This window comes from Pinus tabuliformis, chromosome 8, assembly GCF_031772625.1.
Source record: "Pinus tabuliformis cultivar Carrire ecotype Pingquan chromosome 8, CPIR1, whole genome shotgun sequence".
In the NCBI taxonomy this organism is placed as follows: domain Eukaryota; kingdom Viridiplantae; phylum Streptophyta; class Pinopsida; order Pinales; family Pinaceae; genus Pinus; species Pinus tabuliformis.
In genome coordinates this window covers 1,523,067,203-1,523,093,559 of record NC_142294.1, presented here as the reverse complement: position 1 = coordinate 1,523,093,559, position 26,357 = coordinate 1,523,067,203, and the positions used below count along the sequence as shown (strand labels likewise).

General features: G+C 33.5%; 1 protein-coding gene across 1 annotated transcript; it reads right to left on the bottom strand.

Annotated features, from left to right (window-relative positions):
• Positions 1-110: 110 nt before the first annotated feature.
• LOC149241707 (cysteine-rich receptor-like protein kinase 2) lies at positions 111-3,452 on the bottom strand. Its single transcript, XM_089367577.1, has 7 exons — positions 2,587-3,452; positions 2,280-2,381; positions 1,958-2,097; positions 1,550-1,760; positions 1,206-1,440; positions 898-1,042; positions 111-775 (listed from the first exon to the last, which is right to left on the bottom strand). Exons 1-7 carry the CDS (start codon positions 3,449-3,451, stop codon positions 437-439), a joined length of 2,037 nt encoding a protein of 678 aa, XP_089223703.1. The 5' UTR covers position 3,452; the 3' UTR covers positions 111-436.
• Positions 3,453-26,357: the final 22,905 nt, after the last annotated feature.

Below are 26,357 nucleotides of genomic sequence, written 5' to 3'. Positions count from 1 at the left end.
AAGTTATAAAACCATGCACTGACCCATTACAATTTTAATTTTAATTGATGAAGTTTAGGGAGGAAAAAACATATCGAAAAAATAACACGGTTCAATTTTAATTGATCAAGAGCAACCATGAAGAAGAGTTAAGGGCATTTACATGAGTAATCTTGGAAAAGGGCATTTACAGTACAGGGAATTTCAGCGCATCTAAAAACATCAACTACTTTATTTAAATTTAAACTGAAAATCTACTAGTAGCACACTGCTTTATCTCTGATCTGCACACTGCTTTATCTCTGATCTGCACACTGCTTTGTCTTTGATCTTTGAATTTAGTATCACTGCTGGATCAAGATTTTGGACCCCAAAGTGTTTAAATACACCGTTTGACGCGCCTTATTGTGTAATTGCTAGAGGTACATTATGGCTTGAGTGGTGTGATGACATCTAATCATCTCGGCTCCAGAGCGCCCGATGAAGGATCAGCAGCTGCAGAATGGACTTGGGAAGGTGGCGTGGAAGAAGTTGCTGCACTGCTTGATGTTTTGTCAGCGTCAACAAAAACACCATCTAGATCTACGAAAGCAGGCGTTGTGGGCGATGGAAGATTCTCTCGCTCATTTGTCAGCATCGATACTACCTGGGACATTGAAGGCCGCAACACTGAAGCTGCTTGCACGCACAGCAGACCAATTTTAATCACTCTAAACCCTTCCTCCTGCGAATAAGTGCCCTCCAATGTGGATTCCATAATTTCTAAAGCTCTTTCTGCTTGATAGAGTCTCCATGTCTGGTTGCCCAATACAACAAACACAACATAAGACTTTTGTTAGCAAGGCATCACAACGCTATATATGGATATTTTAGAATATTTGCACTTGAAAGATATGATGAAATCCATATGAGCCATACCGCTTCGATAAGGAACTCTGCGCCTTCAGCCAAACTGTGATTCTTTCTTCCGCTCACAATCTCAAGTAGAGCAACTCCAAAGCTGAATACATCTGCTTTCTCTGTCAGCTGCCCGCGTAAGGCGTACTCAGGCGCCATGTAGCCTCTGCATAATGTCATTTCAAAAGATATGAACCATTCAGATAAATGAGTTGTAGTTGGCTCATATTCTATAATCTTTTATTAAATCAATGAGGACATCAAAAGATTGAGCAAACAATCAAATCAATGAGGGCTTCAAAAGATTAAACTGGAGAGATAATTCTTACAAAGTTCCGGCAACTCTAGTGCTAACATGGCTCTGATCTTCTGCAAAGAGTTTGGCCAAGCCAAAGTCTGTTATTTTCGGTCTGTGTTTATTATCCAGTAAAATATTGCTGGCTTTAATATCTCTGTGGATGATCCGATTTTCAGACTGCTCGTGAAGATAGGCCAGCCCACGCGCAGTTCCAACTATGATTTCATATCGCTCTCTCCATTTAAGTGAATGTCTTTTTGTTGTATCTGCAATCAATGCAAATCGGGAAGTAAAAACGTTAAGAAGCTAAATATATAAACTGGAACAAATCAAAGATCCATGCGGCCATTAAGCAGTTAAAGCGCTAGAAGCAACCGAATATAATTCTGTCGAGACTACTGTTCTCGAGGTATTCGTAAACCAGGAGCCTTTCTGAGCTTTCAACACAGCAACCAAGCAATTTCACTAGATTTCTGTGTTGAACACGACTGATGACATTTGCTTCATTCAAGAATTCAGCGTCTCCTTGCCTTGATCCTTTTTTCAGCCGTTTAACTGCAACCTCTTGGCCATCAGGTAGAATGCCCTGTACATCAATCAGGCTTAAATTCTTTATATTCTCCATTATGACTTGAAGCTGTTGCTGGCTATAACTCTATCTCAAATGAAATGAGAACAATTATTTAACGCTTACATTAAAATTTAAATCAGCTTTTAATTACTTGAGTCGTTGTTCTGGGATATAAATCACTAATTCAATTGAAAGAATGGTGTAACACTCACTTTATAGACGGACCCAAAACCTCCCTCGCCAAGTTTGTTCTCTGCGCTAAAATTGGAAGTAGCCTCTCTCAGAATATGGTACTTAAAAATGAGTCCCGGATTCAGCTCAGGAAGCGATAAGCTGATTTCTCTTTCCTCACCTGCCAAAACAATTACATGACGTCTAATTATGTTGAGGTACATCAATAGCTAAGCAATTGATAAGATACCTTCTAATAAGGGGCACAATTTCGGGACCTCTGGTTAAAGTAAGACGGGTTTTTCTTTTTGAGAAAAATAAAATAAAATTAGGGACCTCTGGTTATGGGAATCCGTTTCCAACCTTTCCGTCGAATCCACATGAAAAGGCCTATGCATGCAATTAATCCAGCCGTAGCGCCTACCACGCCTAGAGCTATCGGAAGCACCTTAGATCTTTTCCCTCCTACAAATTTGCACAGAAAGCCTTCTTAAACTAGGTATGTTTCTTGCACCGAATGAATTAATCTCTTTAAAACCAGTATGTTCCTAATCGTTGTAAGCTATGGTGAAAGAAGTAGTGCACCAAAATGAAATATTTTAGTAAATTGCGAAATCTTTTGTGTTAGGAAATGAACAAAACCACAATTCCCCTTCTGATCATAACATACCGGATCTCGGAGGACGCTCCCCTAGCGTCGGCGGCGGCGGCGAAATGTTGAAAGTATTGAAAAAAGTGTAAATCTCGTAACGCAAACCGCAGTGACGACTTCTGTAGCGTGCTCCATTAGCTCCCGTTGCGCACGCCGTGCCATTAATATTATTCAATCTACCGGCACCGGATATCTTTGACCGACCTTCAGATAAGCAGGAGCGGCAATTTGCTGGGGACAGATCTCTCCAACACTGGGCTAAGCTGTACATTTCCCTTGAATCCGAATAGACGGTGTCAACTTTAATTTTAGCAAAAAGTTCAGGACTCTGCACAGCTTTTTCGATGGTATTTGAGAGCACTTGCTCAGTAATATTTCCAAACTGCGCTGGAGCATAGCTTTTCTCGAGGTTGCAAACAACATTCGTAGCCTCGCTCTTATTATAATCATTGTAAAAGCTATGATTGTCGTAACGTAAGAAGCAGTCGTTTAGCCAAACAAATCCAGAGGTGTTGCTTGGACATATCTCAACAACCAATGCTGCCGCCTCCGTTTCGCACTGTTTGCAGTCCGAGGCATTTATATTCCCGCTGCATTGGGCAAGCCCATAAACAACAGTATTGTTGAATCCGCTCGTTGAAACCTTGTCAACCAATGATTTAAAAACCTGGTTTAGATTATGCTGGAAATCGCTACCGTTTCTATATTGGTTGGTCGAGCAATCACCCCAATGGGAATAATTAAAATCCTGAGACCCTAAATCCTCAGCCGCTAAGAGGGGCAGACGCGTCCATACACTGACCATAAGCAACATACAATTGATTAATGTTTTCGGCTTCAGCGCCATCGCAAGGCAGGACACAAGCTCAACGCTCTTCTCCATTTCTTTTTTAATTCGATGAGATAAGGTTCCTGTAATATTTTAAAGCGGAGTTAGAGAAAAGTCGCAGCCGTATGTTGTCATTTAAGAGAGTCGTCCCCATTGGCTTTGGAAGGCATGGGACACGGCAAAACTATGTTTGCATTTGACTTGTTATGCCGCCTATTCAGATTTGTTGGAGGACCAACGGTTTGGTCTAAACCGTTCATCTCACTCGATCGGGAAAACTTTTCACAATCCATCATTGATGCTTTAACCTCCCCCGCGCCATCAACTCCCCGCTGTCTGCGACTTATGTCACTACTTTATGTGGACACGCTGAGGCTCCGGGTACCATTCTTCTACCCGAATAAGGATGTTAATAATGATTTTTATAAGCATGTTTATCGAAGAATAGTATAGGTTTTTTTAGAATTTTAATTTAATTATTAAAGATTATTACATGGATTCATTAACTTGTATAGAATTTTTTAAATTAATTGTAGTTATTTTCTAAGTTAATTTTATTTTTTAAATTAATTTACGAAAAATTAATTAATTAAAAAAAGTTTTGATTATATATGTGGTATTGAGAGCCTATCTCTCTTTCTCTGTCGTTCCCCGGGATCTGCCTGTCCCTGTGGTTCCCTGTCTCTGTGTCTGGTTGTCTCGGGTATAACCTGAAAGGCCCTTAATTGACTTGTTTGGTTTGGGGCTGATCAAGAGTTTCCAAGCTAGCAGCATCAACAAAGCAAGCACATGAACTAGAAGCACAAAAAATCATGATATGATATTGGTTTATGGTATTATAATAAAAAATATTTACAAATTAAAAATTTCAATGGTAAAGTGAGAATAAATAACTGTAAGTAAAATATTGTTTAATTACGCCATAAAGCATTCCCTCTGAAATGAACTCCCCTCCCATGCTACCTGTATTTTTGTGCACCTTTAATTTAGGTGTTAGACGATGCAAATAATCTCTGCCATCAGATTAAAAACCAGTATTAGTCGGTTACAATTAGTTATGTGATAGTTAACATTCTTTAATACTTTGATAAGGGAGTGCTGCACTGGGAAATTTTTTTGGGTAACGTCACAGCGGTTAGGTTGCTGCTCTCTTTACTTGTGAGCGCTCCACAAGACCAAGCAACCTGGAATTTCAAATATTTCAAAGAGATAGAACGAGTCTGATGTTGTTTTGAATGCTGGTCGAATGGTGCCAGTAGAATGGTCAAGGGGGATAGTCTGGGGATAGTCTGAGGTTACGGGGAGGATTGCTCTACTTTATGAAACTTGTTATTGGAGCGATCCACTATAAATAGCCCATTGACTGTATTCTCACTTTTGACTATATTGACTGTATTCTCAGTTTTCCATCAATTTATCGCTGTGATCTTTTTGTGTTGCTACTCTCTACTCTCTTTACTTGTGAGCGCAAGCAACCTGGAATTTGAAATATTTTTTTGACTGTTAATTGAAAATTTAGACACTGGTGTTTGTTTTTTATGCTTGTTAATTTACGTTTTCAATAAATTTATGACTGTGAAAAGAGCCCAATCTGGCGATGAGCCTAGTGTTGTTAAATTGCAGGAGCTGCATCCATCAATCTAAACTCCCCTATTAAGCTTATTGGACGATGGTATTGCAAAAATAGCTCAGCCAAAATTGGAACACTATTTTAACCGTGGTAGTAAAATTGCGTAATTATTTTGTTTGGTATAACCGTTAATGGAAAACTGTTGTTTTTTTTTTCTAACAATATAACTTATTTCTATTCTAAGCATACTAGCAATATAACTTAATACTATTCTAAGCATAGAGAGAAAACCAGCTTCGACAACATCCACAGTTCCACTGATTCATTCAAAGCTTTTTTATTTGAATGAGTGTTAATTGAAAATTTAGAGATTGGTGTTTGTTTTTTATGCTTGTTAATTTACGTTTTCAATAAATTTATGACTGATTTTTTTCAGTTACATATTAAAAAGTGTTTGTTTTTTATGCTTGTTAATTTACGTTTTCCATAAATTTATGACTGATTTTTTTGTGTTACATTTTAAAAAAATTAGCAAGAGTTTTTGTAGTTTGACATTCTCGGGGTGAACAAATCTTCCATCATGGCCACCAGAACACCAAATTTCTTCTTATTTTACGGTTTTTGTCTCATACTCATCGTTACAGTCCCGAACCCAATGTTAAATTACAGCAGCTGCATCCATCAATCTAAACTCGCCTATTAAAACTTACTCAGGAGCCGTCGATGGGCCCAGTCGATGGGTCCAATGTTGCTCAATTGCAAGCGTTGCATCCATCAATCTAAACTCACCTATTAAGCTTACCCGGGAGCCGGCGGTGGTATTGCAAAATCTCTTCGATAAAATTGGAACACTGTTTTAACAATGGTAATAAAATTGCGTAATTACTTTGTTTGGTATTATCATTGTAGTTGGAATAACCGTTCATGGAAAACTGTTGTTTTATTTTTTTCTAACAATATAGCTTAATACTATTCTAAACATACTAACAACATAACTTAATACTATTTTAATACTATTCTAAGCATAGAGAGAAATCCAGCTTCCACAGCATCCACAGTTCGACTGATTCATTCGAAGCTTTTTTATTTGAATTCCGATAATGCCAGAGGAAAATACCACGAAAAAGCCACTCCCCTTCAAGTTAACACTGTCAAATATAATTTTTTCAACACCACTGAACTCAATATTATAATATGAATATTTTATTTCACAATGCTGGTAATTTAATTGCTATGAAGATTATGTGACTGGACAGATTATAAATTAGTTATAATATTTTTTTATAATTAATAAATTTTTATTTCATCAAAATAATTATAAATGGGTTAATTATAAATGAGTTAATTAGTTATTATAATTTAGTTATAATATTAATTTTTTAGTCATAGATTAATTTAATTATAATTCATATAATTGGGAGAAGATAGTTTTTTATTTATTTATTTAGTATTGTAGATCAAAAAGAAATTAAGAGCCTCTTAATTTACATTTTTCACATTTAATATATATATATATATATATATATATATATATTTTTTCAATCTCAATATTATAATATGAATATTTTATTTCATAATATTTGTAATTTAATTTCATAACATGAAAGTTATATGACTTGGCAGATTATAAATTAGTTATAATATTTCTTTATAATTAATAAATTTTTATTTCTTCAAAATAATTATAAATTTGTTAATCGGTTATTATAAATTAGTTATAATATTTTTTTATAATTAATAACAATGGTTTTCAGCAAAATAATTATAAATTGGTTGATGGTTCATTACTATATTATAAAGAAATTTTTATTTCATCAAAATAATTATAAAGTAGTTGTTATTATATAGCATAAGAACTATAAAGTGTTAAAGATTAAAGTTTATTTCATGTCTTTTATAAAAGTGAAAGGGTTTTAGCTTGAGTGGTTTAGCTAACTATTAGCTTTCATAATCTCATTAAGATATAAGATAATGACATTCACATCTTCTCAATAAGAATAAGCAGGAGTGCATAAGGTTGCCCACACAACCTGCCATTGGAGTTGTGTTGTCTACCTAGTGTGTCTAGGGTGAGGTAGCCAATTAGACACTAACAACAAGATCTCAATAAGAATAAGAAGGAGGTTTTCATGCCACATTAGACTCTGTCTTGTGCATAAGGTTGCCCACACAGCTTGCCATGAGAGTTGTGTTGTCTACGGTGAGGTAGCCAATTAGACACCTAACAACAAGATTTCAGTAAGAATAAGTAGGGGGTTCTCATGCCACATTAGACTTTGGCTTGTGCCTAAGGTTTCCCACACAACCTGCCATTGGAGTTGTGTTGTCTACCTCTCCTAGCCAACCCTTGTCAAAATCTCATATACATCTCATATATTGTTGGCCATGTCAAAAAGAGGTAAAAAGGGACAAAAGTATTTTCCTACTTGAATGGTTGGAATTTATCCACGTCTTATTTGAATATGCCAACTTTATTTGGGATTCAATATTCCTTGCAATTGATATAGCTCTCTTGGCTTTCATTCATATCCATTTACATTGTTCCCCCAATTCCAATTCTAGCAAAAAATTGTATCATTATGTTTTTGATCACTTTGTGGTTAGGATCATAGTGACATGCATCAAATGATTTTGGATAGATTATAAGAAGATCAAGTTGAAGCCAAAATATGCATATTTTGAACTTGAAAATTGGTGCAACAATCACTATATATAATAACATTAAGGATTTTCATTTTCCAAAATATCAAACAATATCCCATTTCCATCTTTGGTGCAATTCTCTATGTGGAAGGGTATAAATGTAAAATCATATGATTGGAAACTTAATTTCCATATTGGGTGTAACTAATTGATTAGCATTTATAATGAAATTTAGAAAAAAGGTACAACAATCACTATATATAGTAAATGATTTTCACTTTCCAAATTATCAAACATCTCATATTACTCTATAATAATGAATATAATATTTATGCAATAAACCTATTCAGTTATGATTATAATTAATACAATATTCTTGCGATAAATTTATTAAATTATAATTGCATGTTATGATATTTTATATGTTATGATTCTTCTATAATTTATGCCTTACGGTGTTTCCTTTGCAACATTTGGTGCAACTGCTAGTTTTATTAAAATTTTTAACTAATAATAATAATTTAAAAGGTTAATTTTTATGATTTTATTTATTTATTTGAGCAATGTGAGATGTATTGTGGGGTAGGTGTTTTAACACTCCACATTCCAAGTGTTCTAGGGGTTTTTCAGGGTGCTAAATTTGTAGATGAAAAAAAAAAAACCTCTCATTAAACAACACAAATCAAGATTTAACCAATATTTTTTTATTTTTTTACCAAAATTTCCAAAAAAATCTAATAATTAAACATCACCATTTACATTATCTCTATAAAATAATATATCTTGAATACTATTTCAAATAAATTGGAGATTAAAGTGATGCAATTACTATATAAAATTTTATTACTTTAATATGTTAAATTTTAATTTTAATATAAAAAATAATAATTTCAAATTGCTTAAAATTTTGCAAAATTAAAATCTTATTACTTTGACTTCATAATTACATCAATATATTTAACAAAATACTAAAATTTTAATATCCAAAAAAATTCATTTAGAAAATGAGAAATGAAATACATATATAAAAATTTAAAGCCTTTGAAAAATCAAACTTCACAAATCTTTGTAAATTTGAACCAATATTGTGGTTTTGATTGAAACAAAAGTTTTATGGTACTACTCACGCTATGAAAATGAAATTAAAAACAATGGTGTGATCATTTGATAGCAATATAAAACTATAACATTAATTTATTAGATTTTTATGTTTACTCTCACATATACACAAATATGCATGTCATGTACAATTCTAAAGTGATTATTATTTAAAAAAATGATTTAAATAATGTTTGAAATAAGATTTACTTATAATTTAATCTTTATATTTTATAGATATATTTTGAATAAATATAATATAAATATTTATAATAAAGTAGATATTCGTAATAATTGAATAAATATACTTTCATATTAATTTAATGATATTGAAAAATGGTATTATTAATATTAAAAATAAAATTATAATTTAAATTTTTTGATTTTGGAAACTTGTTTCCAAGCTACCTTTTTCTTGAAGTTGAAGTTTCCTAAAAGTTTCTAAGTTCTTGAAACCATTATCACCAAATTGCACATGTTTCATTCTCATTCCTAAACTCACAGAAACTAAATGGAATGAAGGAGTCTAAGAAGAGTCTAAGAAATTCCATGAAGGAGTCTAAGAAGAGTCTAAGAAATTCCATGAGTCGTTTTGAATCGGTGAAAGAGTCAATGTAGTCAATCTTGTTAGGTTCATAGTGGTGGCTTTGGGTACATGGTTTTCATGGCTCTTGGTATTAGAACACATGGGTTACATGTGATGAAGACATTGAAATGCTTGGAGGTTAGAGCCCATGGATTACATGTGATGAAGACTTTAAAAGGCTTGGAGATTAGAGCCCATGGGTTACATGTGATGAAGATTTTAAAGGGCTTGGAGATTCTCCATTGTATTGTGCTTGAGTCAAGCAGAGCCTCACTTGGTGGGGCCAAAATTTTGGAAATCTTGACTACTTTCAAATCATCCATGGCTGTGTTTGTGATGCGTTTAAGCTACTTGATAATAATAAATCTTTCCCTGGTTAGGGGTTTTCAAGGTAAATCATTGTGTGCATGTTCTATATGTGGTATTTTTGTTGTGTATGTGATTTTTATGATTATTTCTCTCGTATTCTTTTTCACTCCTCAAAGTGGTATGAGAGCTAAGGAGACATGGCCTATAGAAGGAGGTGAAGGAGAAAGTGTGTATACATGTGAGAATGTGAGATAGCAATAACTAAATTATAAAGTATATATACATGGGCATATGAGCGTAAGACTTGGTTAGGCATGCATACCCTTACTAGTAAAGCCTTGGAGTAGTACTAAGTGAAATGGGAGGAGAGCATGAGGGTTTCCTCAATCAAGTTTAAAGGGAGGAATGTTAAGGTAGGCTAGATTTGACTATGTGAAAGAGTTAAAGTTATTAGGTCCACAATAGTGGTTTTGAGTATATGGTTTTGGTGACTTGAGGTATTAGAGTCCATGAGTTACATGTGATGAACCTTTAAATGGCTGGGAGATTCCCCATTGTAATGTGCCTAAGTTAAGCTGGTTCACTTGGCCTTGCTAGGATGTTGGTATGCTTGGTTGCTTTAAAGTCAAGATATGGTTGCATTTAAGCCATATGATAATGATATAATTTTTATTAGGTTGGTTATCTCTTCCAGATGGGGTTTTCCACATTAAATCATGGTATGCATGGTTTATATGTAGTGTGGTTGTTGTGTATTTTATAGTTATGACTATTGATCATGTATTATTTGTATCCCTAATAACAACTATGCATAATACCAATGTGGTTGTTTCTAAAAAAAAAAAAAGAGTTTCATGATAACTAGCATTTTCCATATTGAGCACTATATTTTATGATATGAAGTTGGAAGAAAATAGAAATTATTTTATAAGTCTAGACTTACCATTCTAACCATTAAAATAAATTATGAATTAGGATAGGCATATTATTTTATTATTATTATTATTATTTATATTTTGTATTAAAAGCTATGTTGATCAATGTTTACTTTATTAGCAATAGATCAATGTGAAACAACTCTCTTACCTACATATCTATTTAATGATAATGATAATATTGTATCCAATATTATTATTAGTCATTTTAACTATTAACACTTACTAAATTATTAGGAGTTTGTATTTACTAAACTATTGAGAGTATTTTAGAGTGATCTATAAACCTATTTAAATTCATATAAATTGTGTTCATTATTTTTACATTTTTGATTGTTGACATTGTAACTAATATTGTTAGGGCATAAAAAAATCAAACCAATTACATCCTGCTTGTAAGGAAAGTGCTCTTCCATTTCGATAACATATTTTAAAACATTAGAAAAGAAAGAATACAATTATTTCTTCAAAATTAAGAAAATCATCTTCAATCATAACAACCCAATAATGTCATCAAAATGATTAAAAATAATTATAATAAAAATCCATATTTCTTATACATTGAAGCTAGGATACAATGATATACACTATGATTGATGAACTTGCATTGGCATTTTGATTGATGCAGTAAGAAATGGAATTGGAAAAGAGATATATTGAAAAAATGCACTAATAACAAGTACAGGCCTCGGAGAAGAGATTTCTTATTAAGAATTTCAAGCCAAACATCATCCTTAATGGTTCTATGTCACTAAATATATCCCTAATTTCCAAAGTGGTTGAAAGGAAAACATAGATCAACATGAGTCATTGATAAAACTTGAAAGAAGAGAAGCTATTGAGCACTACAATTTTAAATTGTCAAAGCTCGTTTTCTACTATATAGTTTGGGTTCAACAAAAGAAGGTTTGCAATACATTTCATTGCTTCTCAAACACATTGAATTCATAAAACACACCTGTTGGAATACTGGAGTGATGTTATGCAACTTTCATGCCATAAAGTTAATCTACCTCTTATATTTACTATATGGTTTTATTTCCATAAAAGGTATACCTATTTTGGATCTCTAATATTTTTCATCTTTAATAAGGTAACTTGTTGCCATTGATAATGCTTTAAATTTAAGAGAATGAAAATATTAAATTTTCTCCCAAATTAGTGTGAAGCCATATTATTCCATGATTTCAATATCTTAGTGTGGTTTAGAGTGAATTATGTTATAATGTCTAAAATTCAACATTTCCCTTACATTAGAAAATGCCACTAATAAGATTATTTGAAGTGTTATTAGTCCTTTCAAGGTAGGACTCTAGCAAGGATTTGATTTTGATTATCCATTACTTGAGCCTTGACCAATATATTCTCTAATGTTTAAGTTTATATATTTTTTAATATTATTAAAAAAACTAATTTTTAATCGTCCCATTGGTTCATATTTTGAATATCTTATTTCCATCTTCACTACACGTGTATTGAAGCATAATAAATAATGGTTGTTTTAGCCGAATTCTATGCCACTCTGAGATTTATGAAACTTCAATCACTAGCATACAAAGCTTCGTTTTCTCAATTCTCTGTAAGTAAATAGAGACGCTAGAATCTCAACAAGTATAGGTTAGTGAGGCTTGAAAGGGAATAATGAAATATGAATCATCGATTAAATTCTGTCATTGTTATCAATATTTTTTGTCAATAATGGGGGCTAACACGACACCCTCTCGAACTATAGGTGCGAAAACAAGAAGGTCAACTTCTAAGTGGCATAATTTTTGCAGGCGGACTCCAATTGACGCGATTCTTGCGCCGTTGGAAAGATATTTGTGTGTAGAATAGCATGAAAAGGTGCACGCTAAATAATCAAGGTTTTACCTCCAAAAAAATTGTTTGCTGCCTCAAAACTCTCCCGGAAGGTTTGAGATTCCATTTTTCCAAACTGGTTCCTGCTGGTAGAAACAATCCCATGATATTTTTCCACTATGAATGCATCAAGATTTATGAAAACCAATATAATGATCCAATTTGGATCACACCTCCCCATTTTGGGGGGCTTTTGGTCCCCAAAATATTTTACTGAATGAGATGATACAAATTTTCCTCCACCTTCTCTTTGTTGTGACATTTAGTTTTGCCTGGAAGTTGTCCCTTCAACCCAAGCTTCCAAAGGTCATGCTACCCCTATCTTGTAGTTCTAGATCTCTTTTGCCAAATTGTATCTTCTGTCAACTCTGCCTGAGCATCTGGTGCCAAATCCTCCACAGAAGTTACAACCTATTCTTCTTCCTTATCTAGAATGAAAGGCTCATAGAGTTTCAAATTATTACGTTCACAATTGAGTAAATGCACATATATGGTGGTAAACTGAGTTCATAGGAATTATCACTAGCCTTTTCCACTATCTCAAAGGGACCATATGATCCAAGATTTTTGTTCTTATAGATGCATCAGAATTACATGAAACAGAGCTTATTAACCATGAAACTTAAAATCATATAAAACAATTTAGAAATAACAAGATAAACATGAAACCATGACACAAAGATTTGATTACAAAGTTCGCTCAATTTGGACTATGTCTCCGGGCCCGACTCAACATTGGGGAGAACTTCATTTATTAAGTGGCATGAAAAGAGAAGAAGAACAAGTAGATTTTACATAAACACTTTTATACCTCCAGTATGGAAGATAGTTGACAAATGGAGAGCCCAAGTCTAGAAACAGACAACATCCCTGAAAGCTTGGCGAAAAATCGTGCAGAAACGCCTGTCCGAATGCCCAATTCTGATAAAAGGGCTTCCTGCAACTCTCAAAACCTTTAGATACTTGAGGCAAGGTTTTGGCCACCTACCAAGAGCAGGTGCCGCTGCTCTACAATGGTATTCTGAGAAATCCCATAGCTTCTCTCCCCCTCTCGCTACGTGGATGCCCAATTTATATGGTGGTGGGAAAGATCCTTAACAATCCGAGTAGTTTAAACAAAATGACAAGTTTAGCAACTCATTTCAATAATCAGCATATTAGTCTGAAGACATGCTTGTAGTTGTTTCAAAAAGAGGGTCTCGGGCCTGGAATAGTATGCAAGTAACAACCGGTTTAAACATAGTAACAACCAGCTGAAAACAATCAAACAATCTATTCCTCGCTTGATTCCTTAACTGCGCATTTAACACTTCAAACGCCGGTTTTAACACGGAAACTGATGTATTAACAAATTTAAACTGGAGGACAGACCTTGTGCCTTTACATTAAGTGACCTATGACAAAGACAAAATAATCGGCCCATAACCCATCGCAAATCGCAATCAATGAAGCCAGGGGTAATACTATACATGGGACTCTACACGCGGCGATATGCGATGTGCGATAAATGGCGGACCCAACGAGACTATCAACTGAAACCCATAATGGTATCGCATCCAGGATCCATCAACATATCATAATCGGGGGAGACAGGGGGTAACATATCGGGACTCTACGACGTGCGATTGCGATATTGCAAATCGCAACATAATACTGTTGGGGATGATTTTGTACCGCTCCTTGCAGTGTGCGATATGTGATTTATCGCATCACACTCTTTCCCTGCTCGGGGCCGATTTATAACCCTTGTTCCTTGTGATCTGCAATTGTGATTATCGCATCGCAACCTAGTAATGTTGGGGCCGATTCACGATCCTCAGAATTATACAATTTGCGATCAGCAAATTGCGGGGCCAATGGCAGCTTGTCACTTGGTGTTTCCCCATTCACTGAAGACTCTACCACGTCATTTTCTCTGCCACCTGTCCAAGTCAAACTTGAACTTTGACTTTCTCTAACTTTGTTCTGTTGACTAGTTATGTCTTCCATATGTTTGTGGATGGAATGTTGTAGATCTCTTAAACTTTACGTTCATCTTCTCCCACAATGTATTCCAACATGCACTCAGAAATCTTGTGTCCTTGTCTGAAATGATGATCCTTGGTATCCCAAAGTGCACCAAGACCTGTCCAAAGAATAATTTTGCTGCTTCTTGTCCACTGATGGTCTTTCTACAGCGCATCAGAGAACACATCTTGCTGAACCTATCAACTATTATGAACAGGTAGTCATGTCCCTTCCTAGTTGTCAGTAAACCTCCCACAAATTCCATGGAAATGCCTTCATAAGGACGAGTAGGTACAGGTAAGGGATGATATAGACCATGTTTCACGTTGCTAGGCTTGTTGGTACAACAAAACATGCATCCTCTTATGAACCTAGCTACCCGCTCTTTCATCTTGGCCCAATACACATACATGTGCAAGTTAGGCATGGTCTTCCCTACGACGAAGTGCCTTGCAACCTTGGAGTTGTGAGCCTCTCTGATCAACTGTAATCGCTCACATTTAGGAACACATAGCTTATCCAACCTGTAGAGTAAACCATCCTAGAGATGCTACTCAACTGTGTTGTTGCCATCGTTCACATGACTCCACTTTATAATTGTTATTACACCTCCTTGAAGTCCTCATCCTCTAAATATGCCTCTCTGTATGCATCTTGATTGAATTGATCCATGTGCATAAGAGTCCCCAAAGCTGTGATCTTTGATGTGGGTGGTCTTGAAAGCATGTTGGCTAACTTGTTTGTGTTGCCCTTCTTATACTTAATCACCAAATGAAACTGTTGTAAAAACCCCATCCACTTGTAATGCCTAGTCTATTATAGCTTACTCTGGGCCTGCAAGTACTTTAACGCTTGGTGATTTGTGTGGATTACTATCATTTTCCCCATCAGATAGTGCTTCCACTTCTTCACAACTTGCACCATGGCATAGAGCTCCTTATCGTAGGTAGGGTAGTTAGGTGACACATTATATTAATGCACACCAATTGAAAATTCAAATGTAATAAATTTTTAGTTTTTATGAACAAAGCCTACTATAAGTCACCTTTAGCACTCCTCGACCTTTTGTGGATAGTCATCCACATACTCTTGAGCGAAAACACCATGCTGCAAAACAAAAGTTACAAGAACTAACTGCGAAAAACAACTATGACAACTATGTATCTGAATCAAAGTAAGTCTCATCGCAATATTAACCTATTAACCTAAATTATCAATGTATTTAAAAAAAAAAAGTTAATGCTATTTAGTATGGGATACATATACAATAAAGTATTTGATTTCAGTTTCATTTTCCAATCTGAATAATATTTGCGAGTCGCCTTTCTTTCGAATAGGAAGACAAATGGAAACTTCAAGCAGATACTTTTCTATAACGCACGTCCCTCACTCTCGACTTTTCCACGTGTTGACTGGTAAAGCAAGTAGCAAGTCAAGTCATCATCTATAACGTACTTTGAAAACGTATTTTAACGTCAAGCACATGTTCTGATTAAAGTTCAGCAATAGCATGCCCCTCCAATTTGACACCTCTTTACGTGTAAAACACTCAAGCAAGTCAAGTCAGTCGCCTAGTTTGAAAAGTGCACTAGTAAAGCAAGTAGAAAGTCAAGTCATCCTTGGTCTATTTTCATACTTCTCTATAATGTACTTCCGTGAGTTCCCTCAATTACGTGTTGACCGGTAAAGCAAGTCAAGCCATCATGAGTGTTAGTTTTTTCTATATTATAAACCACATGGAAAGAAAAATGGGAAAGAAGTTTTCTTTAACGTACTTTGAAAACGTATTTTAACGTCAAGCACATGTTCAGATTAAAGTTCAGCAAATAGCATTCCCCTCCAATTTGACACCTCTTTACGGGTAAAACACTCAAGCAAGTCAAGTCAGTCGTCGTCTAGTTTGAAAAGTGCACTAGTAAAGAAAGTAGCAAGTCAAGTCATCCTTGGTCTATTTTCATACTTCTCGATAATGTACTTCCGTGAGTTCCCTCAATTACGTGTTGACCGGTAAAGCAAGTCAAGCCATCATCAGTGTTAGTTTTTTCTATATTATAAACCACATGGAAAGAAAAATGGGAAAGAAGTTTTCTTTAACGTACTTTGAAAACGTATTTTAACGTCAAGCACATGCTCTGATCAAAGTTCAGCAATAGCACTCCCCTCCAATTTGACATCAATTTACGTGTAAAACGCTCAAGCAAGTCGACTCATCAGTGTTGATGCGATATAAAATTTATGCTTATGATTTTAAGATTTATAATAATTTTAATAATTTATTATTATAAAAAAATTATAATTAATGCGTATAAATTTAAAATATGAAAATTTATACTTATAATTGTGATATTCTTTGTTCTAAGATTTTATTGAAATTTTCTATTTCGTGAATAGCATCATAAAAAATAATAAAATTTAGGTAAAAATTTAGATATTTTGCTCTTGTACAATTTGCTGATTTCCATGTTATTACTTTGATAGTGAACTGTCTTTGATTCAAATCTTTTCCATTCATTACATTTCTAGCACCACTATTTTCTTCCTTTGATTATTACATATATGTAGAATTATACAAATTGAATGCATTGAATAAAGGCTTGTTTATAATATGTTTATGAAGGTCAGAGTTTTATAGGTGACCAGGCTTGTATGAAGCTCGGAGCTTTGTGGTCTAGGTGGTTGTGCTTATATGAAATTCAACACTTTTTGTTGCGTCAAATCTCTCCGTCATGTTTTAAAATATGCTCGTTTACACATTTTCACTATTTGTAATTATGGTAATTTACAAATAATTTGGAAAGTTTTATAATAACATGTATACATCAAAAAATAATAATATGTTTCAAATTATATATATATATATATATATATATATATATATAAAATAATTGATATGTGTAATTGATATTTAAAATAATTGGTACGTTTGAGAGTCGAACATTCTGTTAAAGATGGCTAATTAATTATTCCCAGATAAAGTGTTGACTAAAATTAGAGAGTCACTTAGTTGAGTCAAATCGAGTTAAGTCATATTTTGGGTAAAGACGAATTTAGTATGTGTTTGTATGTTTAGTTATTTTGGGCGAGTTGCTAGACGAAAAAGTTTAAATAACCCTCACAAGGTTCATTGCAATAATCAAGTTTGTGTGATCAATTGAAGAGCCACAACTCGTGTTATTGTGTGTATGATTTTTTGTGTTATTTTGCGCCTTTCCTCCTCTTTGTTTCCAACAAATTGGTATCAGAGCCGAGAAAGAAGCACAAGATTTGTGGTGCCTCAGAGCCAGTAAGAAAAGAGCCAAGTGAAGAAGGCCAACAATTTATTTTTATAAATTGCATTGCATAATTGTCACACCCTTAGAAAATTAAAAGTACACAAATCGAAAACGAAATTCACACTTTCATAATGCAAAAAATATGACAGTTTGTCGTCGCAATATCTACACAGTTTTCACTGCGTCTAGGTGCGCAAGCCGCATGAAATATTAAAACATGAAAATCATTGTCCCAAAATATTTTAAAAGGCCCATAAACAAGGCCGTAGTCTAATGATTATGCTTTTTGCCCTGAAAGTTCCGACCATATTTCGAAAAAATCCAGGGGGGATTTTTGTAAATCTAATTAAAAGTTGTCAAACTTTTTAATTTTAGGTGGCCTAAAGGTTTTTGATGGTGTTGAATCTATTTCCACCATAAAAAACATGATTCAAACACTACATCTACAAGATTTTTTGAATTTTTTTTGCCTAGATTCCGACCACTTCTCGCCGTTTGGGTAATTCTTCTGCCTCCGTGAGCAACTCCATAAACAAGCCAGTGACCAAGTACAAAATTCATAAAACGTGCTTTGAAAGGTCACATCGGTTGTGTTTTTTTGTCTTATATGAAAGTACGTAACCATCCTTTTAGGAAATATTTTTTTTTATATGCAAAAGGAATAAAAAGGCTTATAGTGTTTTGAAAGTTTTTTTTTTAATAAGGATTTTCTAAAAGGGTTTTTGAAATTTTAAAGCCTTATAGGTAGTTTTTAAGAAAGAGGCTTATTAAAAAAAGTTTTTAAAAGGGTTTTTAAAGATTTTCTTATGAAAAGGGAAGGGATTTTGATATTTGAAGAAGAGATAATTTTTAGAGATTGCTTCATCTAGTTTTTAGTCGTATTTTTTATCATACACAAGGAAGGATTATGATGTGTGGGTCATTAAGATGGAGACCACGTTGAAGGATCATGATGTTTAGGAATATGTCACAGATGGATTTACAGAACCTAAAGATGAAGCAACTAAACGAACCCTCAGTAATGTAGAGAGGGAACAATGGAAGAAATATAAAAAGAAGAATGCACAAGCATTGCAGCTTATCCAGCAAGGAGAGGACCGAGTAGTGTTCCAAAAGATTATGATCACATCTTCGGCAAAGACAACATGGGAGACTTTGGTGACAAGCTATAAAGGTATGACCAAAGTCAATATGGTTAAGTTGTAGAATAATAGAAGATATTTTGAAGGTTTGCATATGAAGGAAACAAAGGATATTGATTCTTTCATGAATCGGGTCTTGACTGTCGTAAATCAGTTAAAAATTTATGGTGATGATATTAAAGATCAAACAATGGTTGAGAAGGTCCTTAGATCTTTGTCTACCAAGTTTGATGTTATGGTAGCATCCATAGAAGAAGCCAAGGATTTGGAAAAGCTAACAGTTGATGAGTTGATGGTCACTTCTATCCCATGAGGTAAGGATAGACAAAAATATGGATTCCACTTTAAAACCACTTTCAAAATTCAAGTTTCCATTTCAAGGGACAGAGGTCAACGTAGAGGTAGATCATTAGGTAGAGCATGAGGCAAAAGACATGATGGTTAGAGAGATCGCAGAGAAAAGCAGGAACATGAAAGTGGAAGCAACAACAATCACAACGTTGATAAATCCACGGTAAGGTGTTATTATTGTAATAAATTTGGTCACTATGCCTGTGATTGCAGGAAGAAGATAGTTGATCAAGGAAAGCAGAGAGCTAATGCCACAATAGAGAATACCGACTCCATGTTCCTGGATTTCCATACCATGCATGAACCTTCTAATAATGTGTGGCAATTAGACAATGGTTTCAGTAACCACATGACAAGCAACAAGAATTTGGATGAAAATTTGGATCAATCTGTGAAGACAAAGTTAAAGTTGGGGACAAAAAAGGCTATGGATGTAGATGGAGAAGGAGTGGTCAACATTCTGACCAAACAAGGGGAGCCGAAGACAACTTTAGAGGTATATTATGTCCTTGGTCTCAAACATAATTTGATAAGTGTTGGTCAATTAATGCAAAAAGGATACAGAGTTATATTTCAAGGACAAGAGTGTGTTATATATGACAAGTCCCCAAACAAGCACCTGATAGCAAAGGTGTAAATGACTAGGAACAAACTCTTTCCTCTAATTATAAATTACATTGATCAGGTCAGTTCTTTTACAATTTCACATTCTAATGATTATTGGTTATGACACTTTCGGTTTGGACACTTACACTTCTCTAGTTTAAGATTGTTGCAGCAGAAACAGATGGTTAGAGGATTACCTCCCATCAAGGAACCTTCTAGTACATGTGAGTTTTGCATCTTCGGAAGGCAACACCATGAGAGTTTTCCAAAGGGATTTTCATATAGAGCAAAGCAACCACTAGAGTTGGTTCATACAGAATTGTGTGGACCTATGAGGACATAGTCGATTGGAGGAAGTTGTTACTTCCTCACTTTCATTGATGATTATAACAGAAAAACTTGGGTTTATTTCCTGAAGCGGAAGTCTGAAACTTTTGCAAAGTTCAAAGAATTCAAAGTCTTAGCAAAGAACTAAAGTGATTGGTAGATCAAGGTATTGAGGTCAGATCATGGTGGATAATATGACTCGAAGGCATTCCATGATTATTACACACAACATGGAATCAGAAGACACTTTATGACCAGATACACAACACAACATAATGGTGTAGCAGAGAGAAAGAACGAGATAATTATGAACATGGCAAGGAGAATGTTGAAAGGAAGAAACTTATCTAATGAGTATTAGGAAGAAGCAGTTGCATGTGTTGTTTATGTGATAAATAAATCTCCTACAAAGAGTGTGATGAAAGGAGTACCAGAAGAATAATGGTCAATTATGTCTTGAACTGTATCTCATCTCAGAGTGTTTGGATGTGTAGCTTATGCACATGTGCCTAAAGAGCTAAGATGTAAGTTGAATGATAAAAGTGAAAATGGCATATTTAATGGTTATAGTGAGGAGTCAAAAGCTTACAAATTGTATAACCCTATCACCAAGAATACCATAGTCAATAAAGATGTTGTGTGAAAAGAACAAGAGTCATGGAATGGGAGTATAGACAAGATAGTTGATGCAAGAGTGCCACTGATGGAAGAAGAGGATGTATTAGAAAAGGAGCAACCAGATTCACAGGTGAAGACACCAAACACATCCACGCCATCAAGAACTCCAAGATATTCTGAACAACATTGATCTTCAAGCAGGTCAACAGAGCGAAATTCTCCTAGCAGTCAATCAAGTGATGAATGAGGAATAGGGAAAATTTTAGGGGCTAATATTCGCAAGTGGGCTAATTATCAATGATTTTTCTTAAAAAACGATTCGTTAATTTCCATTTTTTTCTAAAACTTATTTGCCCAAATTTTATAGTATAAAATTGTTTTACCTTAAAAATCGCAAAAAAATTATATAGAGACTATATAAAATTATTAGAAATTTGAATACTTTTAGAAAAACATTACCAAAAAATTTACAAATTGCATATTATGTACTAGTGAGATTCGCCAAGGTTTCTAAACTTTAAAATAAATTTCCATCCTTAAAATTTTCCCTGATCAGGAAATTTTAAGAGAAAAATAAGAAGTTTGAAAGATATTTATGATGATTTGGATGTTAGCTCAAACTTTGCATTGTTTTCATTCCAATCCTCTTTGTTTGAAGAAACAATCATATATGAAAATTGGTGCAAGCCATGGATAAAGAAATTGAAGCTATTAAAAAGAATGATACAAGGGATTTGGTTGATTTACTAAAGGATAAAAATTTCATTGTCGTGAAATGAATGTATAAGACAAAGTTGAATGAGAAAGGAGAAATTGAAAAATGTAAAGAAAGACTTGTAGCAAAAGTATTTTCGTAGCAACCGAGAATAGGTTTAGGAGAAACATTTGCTCTGGTAGCCATATTGGATATTGTAAGAGTAGTCTTAGCCATATCAACACAAAAAAGTGGAAAGTATATCAGATGGATGTGAAATCAACCTTCTTGAATGGAATTCTAGAAAAAGAAATTTATTTGCAGTAGCCTCTAGGATATGAAGTTGAAGGACAAGAAGATAAAGTCTACAGGTTGAAGAAAGCGCTCTATGGACTCAGGCAAGCACCTAGAGCTTGGTATAGCAGAATTGATAGCTACATGATCAATAATGGATTTTGTAGAAGTAACATTAAGCCTACCTTGTACACAAAGGTAGATGAGCATGGAAAAATTTTGATTGTTCGCTTATATGTTGATGACATGATTTATATGGGTGACCTTGAATTGGATGAATTTAAAGCAACCATGAAGAAAGAATTTTAGAGAACAGACCTTGGTCTCATGAAATATTTTCTTGGCATATAAGTTGAGTAATCTAAGAAGGGAATTCTTATTTGTCAAAATAAATATGCTAAATATTTGCTGAAAAGATTCAGGATGGAAAATTGAAAACTTTTCCCTACACCAGTTGTAATAGGTACCAATTTAAGTAAGGATGGTGAAGGATTAGATGTCAATCCAAATCTATTGGTTGGAAGCCTCATGTGTCTCACAAATATAAACCAAATATTATGTAGGGAGTTATTTTGATTTCCATATTTATGGATACTCCAAAAGAATCACATTGGAAAGTAAGAAAAATAATTCTGAGATGCATAGTAGGAACTACAGATTGTGGCACAATGTATGCAAGCACAAAGAAGAAGGATTTGATTGGATATACATGTAGTTATTTTGTAGGGAATATGGATGATAGGAAGAGAACTTTTGGTTATGTGTTCCATCTTGGTTCAGGTGTGATATCATGGTCATCTAAGAAGTAGCCTATTGTGACACTTTCGTTAGCAAAAACAAAATATGTAGCAGCAACATCAACAACATGTCAAGAAGTGTGGTTAAGAAGAGTATTGGACAGAATCAAGCAAAAAAAACAAGGATCAACAATAATATATTGTGACAAAACCTTAACCATCGAATTATCCAAGAATACTGTGTTTCACGAAAAGAGCAAGCATATTGATACAAGATATCACTTCATTAGAGAACTTGTGAGCAATGGAGAAGTCTACTTGAAGCCTTGTAAATCAAGTGACCAATTAGCTAATATATTCATTAAGTCATTAGCAAAAGATGTATTTGAGTTTCATAGAGGAAACTTGGTGTTATAAGCCTAGCTAAGACCTAGACCAACATACATGTTTGAGCTGAGTCATGACCTAGTTTAGTGGTCATAATTAAGGGGGAGTGTTAAAGATGGATAATTACTCCCACATGAAGAGTTGGCTAAAATTAGAGAATTAGTTAACTTAGTCAAGTTGAGTCAAGTCGAGATAAGTCATATTTTGGGTAAAGTCGAATTTAGTATGTGTTTGCATGTTGAGTTATTTAGGCTGAATTGCTAGTCGAAAAAGTTTAAATACCCCTCATCGGGTTCATTTTAATTATAATCAAGTTTGTGTGATCAATTTAAGAGCCACAACTTGTGTTACTGTGTGTGTGAATTTTTGTGTTATTTTGTGCCTTTCCTAATCTTTCGTTCCAACATATACATCATTTTGCCGACCGTATTAACCCTTTAAATAGGTGTGGTACTTGATTGTGTGAAATCATTAACCACTCATATTTTGGTCCGCAACATGTACTCTTTGTCACATGAATGAAGTGGAAGGCATAGTTTAATGGAAGAAAATAATTGACATGCCATTGGGCAGTAAATGCATGTGGTTGTATATGCCCACTGTTGGATTTAAGCAAGTATATTATCTAATGGTGAGCATATACAACCCCACGCATTAACTACCCAATAGCAGGCCAGTTATTTGTTGTCCAGTTTAATTGCATCTGGTACAGGTTAAGATATTTTATTGAATGAAATATCTCAATACAATGACAGATAGAAAAGTATGCCTAGATCATGTGGGATGCGTGAGACTATAGTAAAAATTGATTAAGGCACACACACGGCTCATATTTAGATAGAATAGAAGTACGTTGATGTCTTTATCGTTTTTCATTTTCAAATTAGAGTATAAGTATCTTGGTATTTTTTTGGTTTTTGATATCTTGTTCTTTCTCCCCGAGTTTGACGATATTTCTGTGATCTTTGCAAGCCATTATTGGATCTCAATATAGGCCCCCTCTCCTTTTCTAGTAGTTTTGCTGACCTCTCTCTTTGAGTTAGTGAGTGGTTATTTGAAGGGGAAAAGGAAAGAGGATAGACATGAATGGTGAGGGGAAAATATCCAGAAGAGGTTTGAAAACGCCATGAGCAGGCATGTTACGTCTCCCAATCGGGTGAATGGATTGTTGTAGGTGGGTTACGTTTTCCAAACATAGCAATGGATTCTTGAAGAATGTTTATCCCCACTTGATGCTTTGAAATGAAGAAATCAGGCTTATAGTTTTCTTGTACAAGGGGCAATCTCCATGAGTTCACTAGTCCCAACCTCCCAAGTATATACTTGTGTATTTGTCGTCGTGGATAGAATGCTTGTTGTTTTGTAATTGTTTGACAGTGTTGTTTCTCTTTCTAACAATAATATGTAATAATGAATATTGTTTTGAGGCCTCACTTCTTAGCTCTCAATTGTTGAATTGTCAAGCTATTTACAAGTTGTTATTTTGGATTTTTGTTGTCATGGTGTTTTCGTTCTATCTTGTTAATGTGTTAATTTGTAATTGTTGAGTTAGAACATATTGCTTTATCATACCGTGTTATTCTTTCTGTCACTTAATATGATTTTTCTCTATATGTTGAGAGTCCATCACAACTTATTAAACTACCATTTTCATCTTATTTTGTATCTAAGGATCAATGAAGTTACATTATCTCATGGTATAAATCATAACGTTGCAAGAAAAATATAATCTATTGGGTACATCAGATAGATATCAAATACCACCCTTTGATGCACAAGAGGTGTACATAATAATAAAAAAAACAAAAATGGATGTTTATAACCATAATGATGGTTGCCCCTCACAATGTTCACCATGGTTGAAAAAACATACTATTAATGATTGCCACTCACATTGTTGGTCATGGCTGAAAAATATACTAGTATTAGCTGCCATCCCTCATAATGCAATATATTATCAGAGAAAACATAACTTTAATAAATTATGGCATTCTTGAAATCAAGCATTATCTAGATAGATGTTGGTAGTCCCATAGCCTAAGAACCATAAGAGGATGCACAAATAGTTGTTTAGTTTCTTAATGGCTAAAATGAGGCCTCTTCTGAGTGTATCCCATTGTAAAAGGGCTAAAAGAATTTAAATGATATTCAATAAAGGTGCATCTTTTGCCAACATGATATAAGTCCTCCATGTTATGGATAAAAAAAATGTTAAATTAATAGTGATTGAAAATTAAGATTAGAAAGAAGGTGAAATTAATATCAAACTGACAATAAAGTATGTCTAATCTAAAGGTTTCAAGAGTCACAATTTGTAATCAGTTGTGGCAGCCTCATACAGTGAAAACTATGACATTGAAGCTTTAAATAGAAGTTATATGTAAGTAATATAATTATTAAAACGAGTTCTATAAAATATTTCAGAGGGAATATTTTAAAATATCACCTAGAAAATGTAATATTTAATAAAAATAAATAAGATTTATGTTTCGAATTCTTGAAAGTGTGGGAAGTTTCGAAAGTACTTAAATTGAAGAATAATAAAAATAAAAAGAAGAGTAATGAGAATCAAAACTAAAACTTGAATAAAGTGTGAGGAGTTTTGTTATTACGATCATCGTTACAGCTTGGAGTACGCTAGAAAGTGGGTAATGAACTTAACATGTCAATTAAGTGCGGTTTATATTACGTTTAGGCATGTTACAAAGAAAAGAATAAAATGATACATAAAATAATTTGTGTCACATAGAAAAAAAAACGAGTATACAATGACACGTAAAACAATTTATGTAAGTGAAAAAAATATATTTAGTTTTAATTAAATTATATAAGTAAATCTAATTATTTATAATTTAGTGTTTTTCTTGATTTAGTTGAATCATAGGAAAATAATAAAATAGTAATTTGAATGTTATTGTTAAATGAAATGTGAGATAAAATTTTAATATATAAATTTAAATTTAAATTTACATATTTTATGATTAAGTTTGGATGAACAATTTTTATAATGATGAATTGATATATGAGAATTTACATTATTATTTGAAGGAATATTTATGCAATTTATAACCAAAGACTTACATAAAAAAGGTAGCATGTTTTAAAATTAATAATAACATAAGATATATCATAATTATATATTTATTTATATATAGTTTTTTTAATTATGATGTAATTCATAAAAAAAATAGATAAATATTAAGTAGATATTCTAATTAGTATTAAGATTATTAAAAAATGAATTGTGTAAAATTGTACATTGAATTATCTTAAAAAATTTTCAATAGGTTATTTCTTTTAATGTTTAACCAAAATAACATGTGAAAAATTTAAGGATTGAAATTTATTCTAAATAATAGAAACTTTAGTCTTTAATATGCAAACTATAAAATGTTTAGTGACATTTTGTATAAATATTCAAATTTCTAATGATATTATATTGTTTATATATTTTTTTTAACAGAATGTGTAGCATTTCTATTAAAATATATGGTTGCATGGATAAAGTCATTTACATGTTTCTG

What these genes read in the sequence shown, in the direction of transcription:
- LOC149241707 (XM_089367577.1), bottom strand. Translation starts at nt 3,451, where the DNA reads ATGGAGAAGAGCGTTGAGCTTGTGTCCTGCCTTGCGATGGCGCTGAAG. An exon ending in GTTTTGGGTCCGTCTATAAA is followed by an intron (nt 1,761 to 1,957) that starts GTGAGTGTTACA and finishes ATTGATGTACAG; the next exon opens with GGCATTCTACCTGATGGCCA. An exon ending in CAGAGTTCCTTATCGAAGCG is followed by an intron (nt 776 to 897) that starts GTATGGCTCATA and finishes TTGGGCAACCAG; the next exon opens with ACATGGAGACTCTATCAAGC.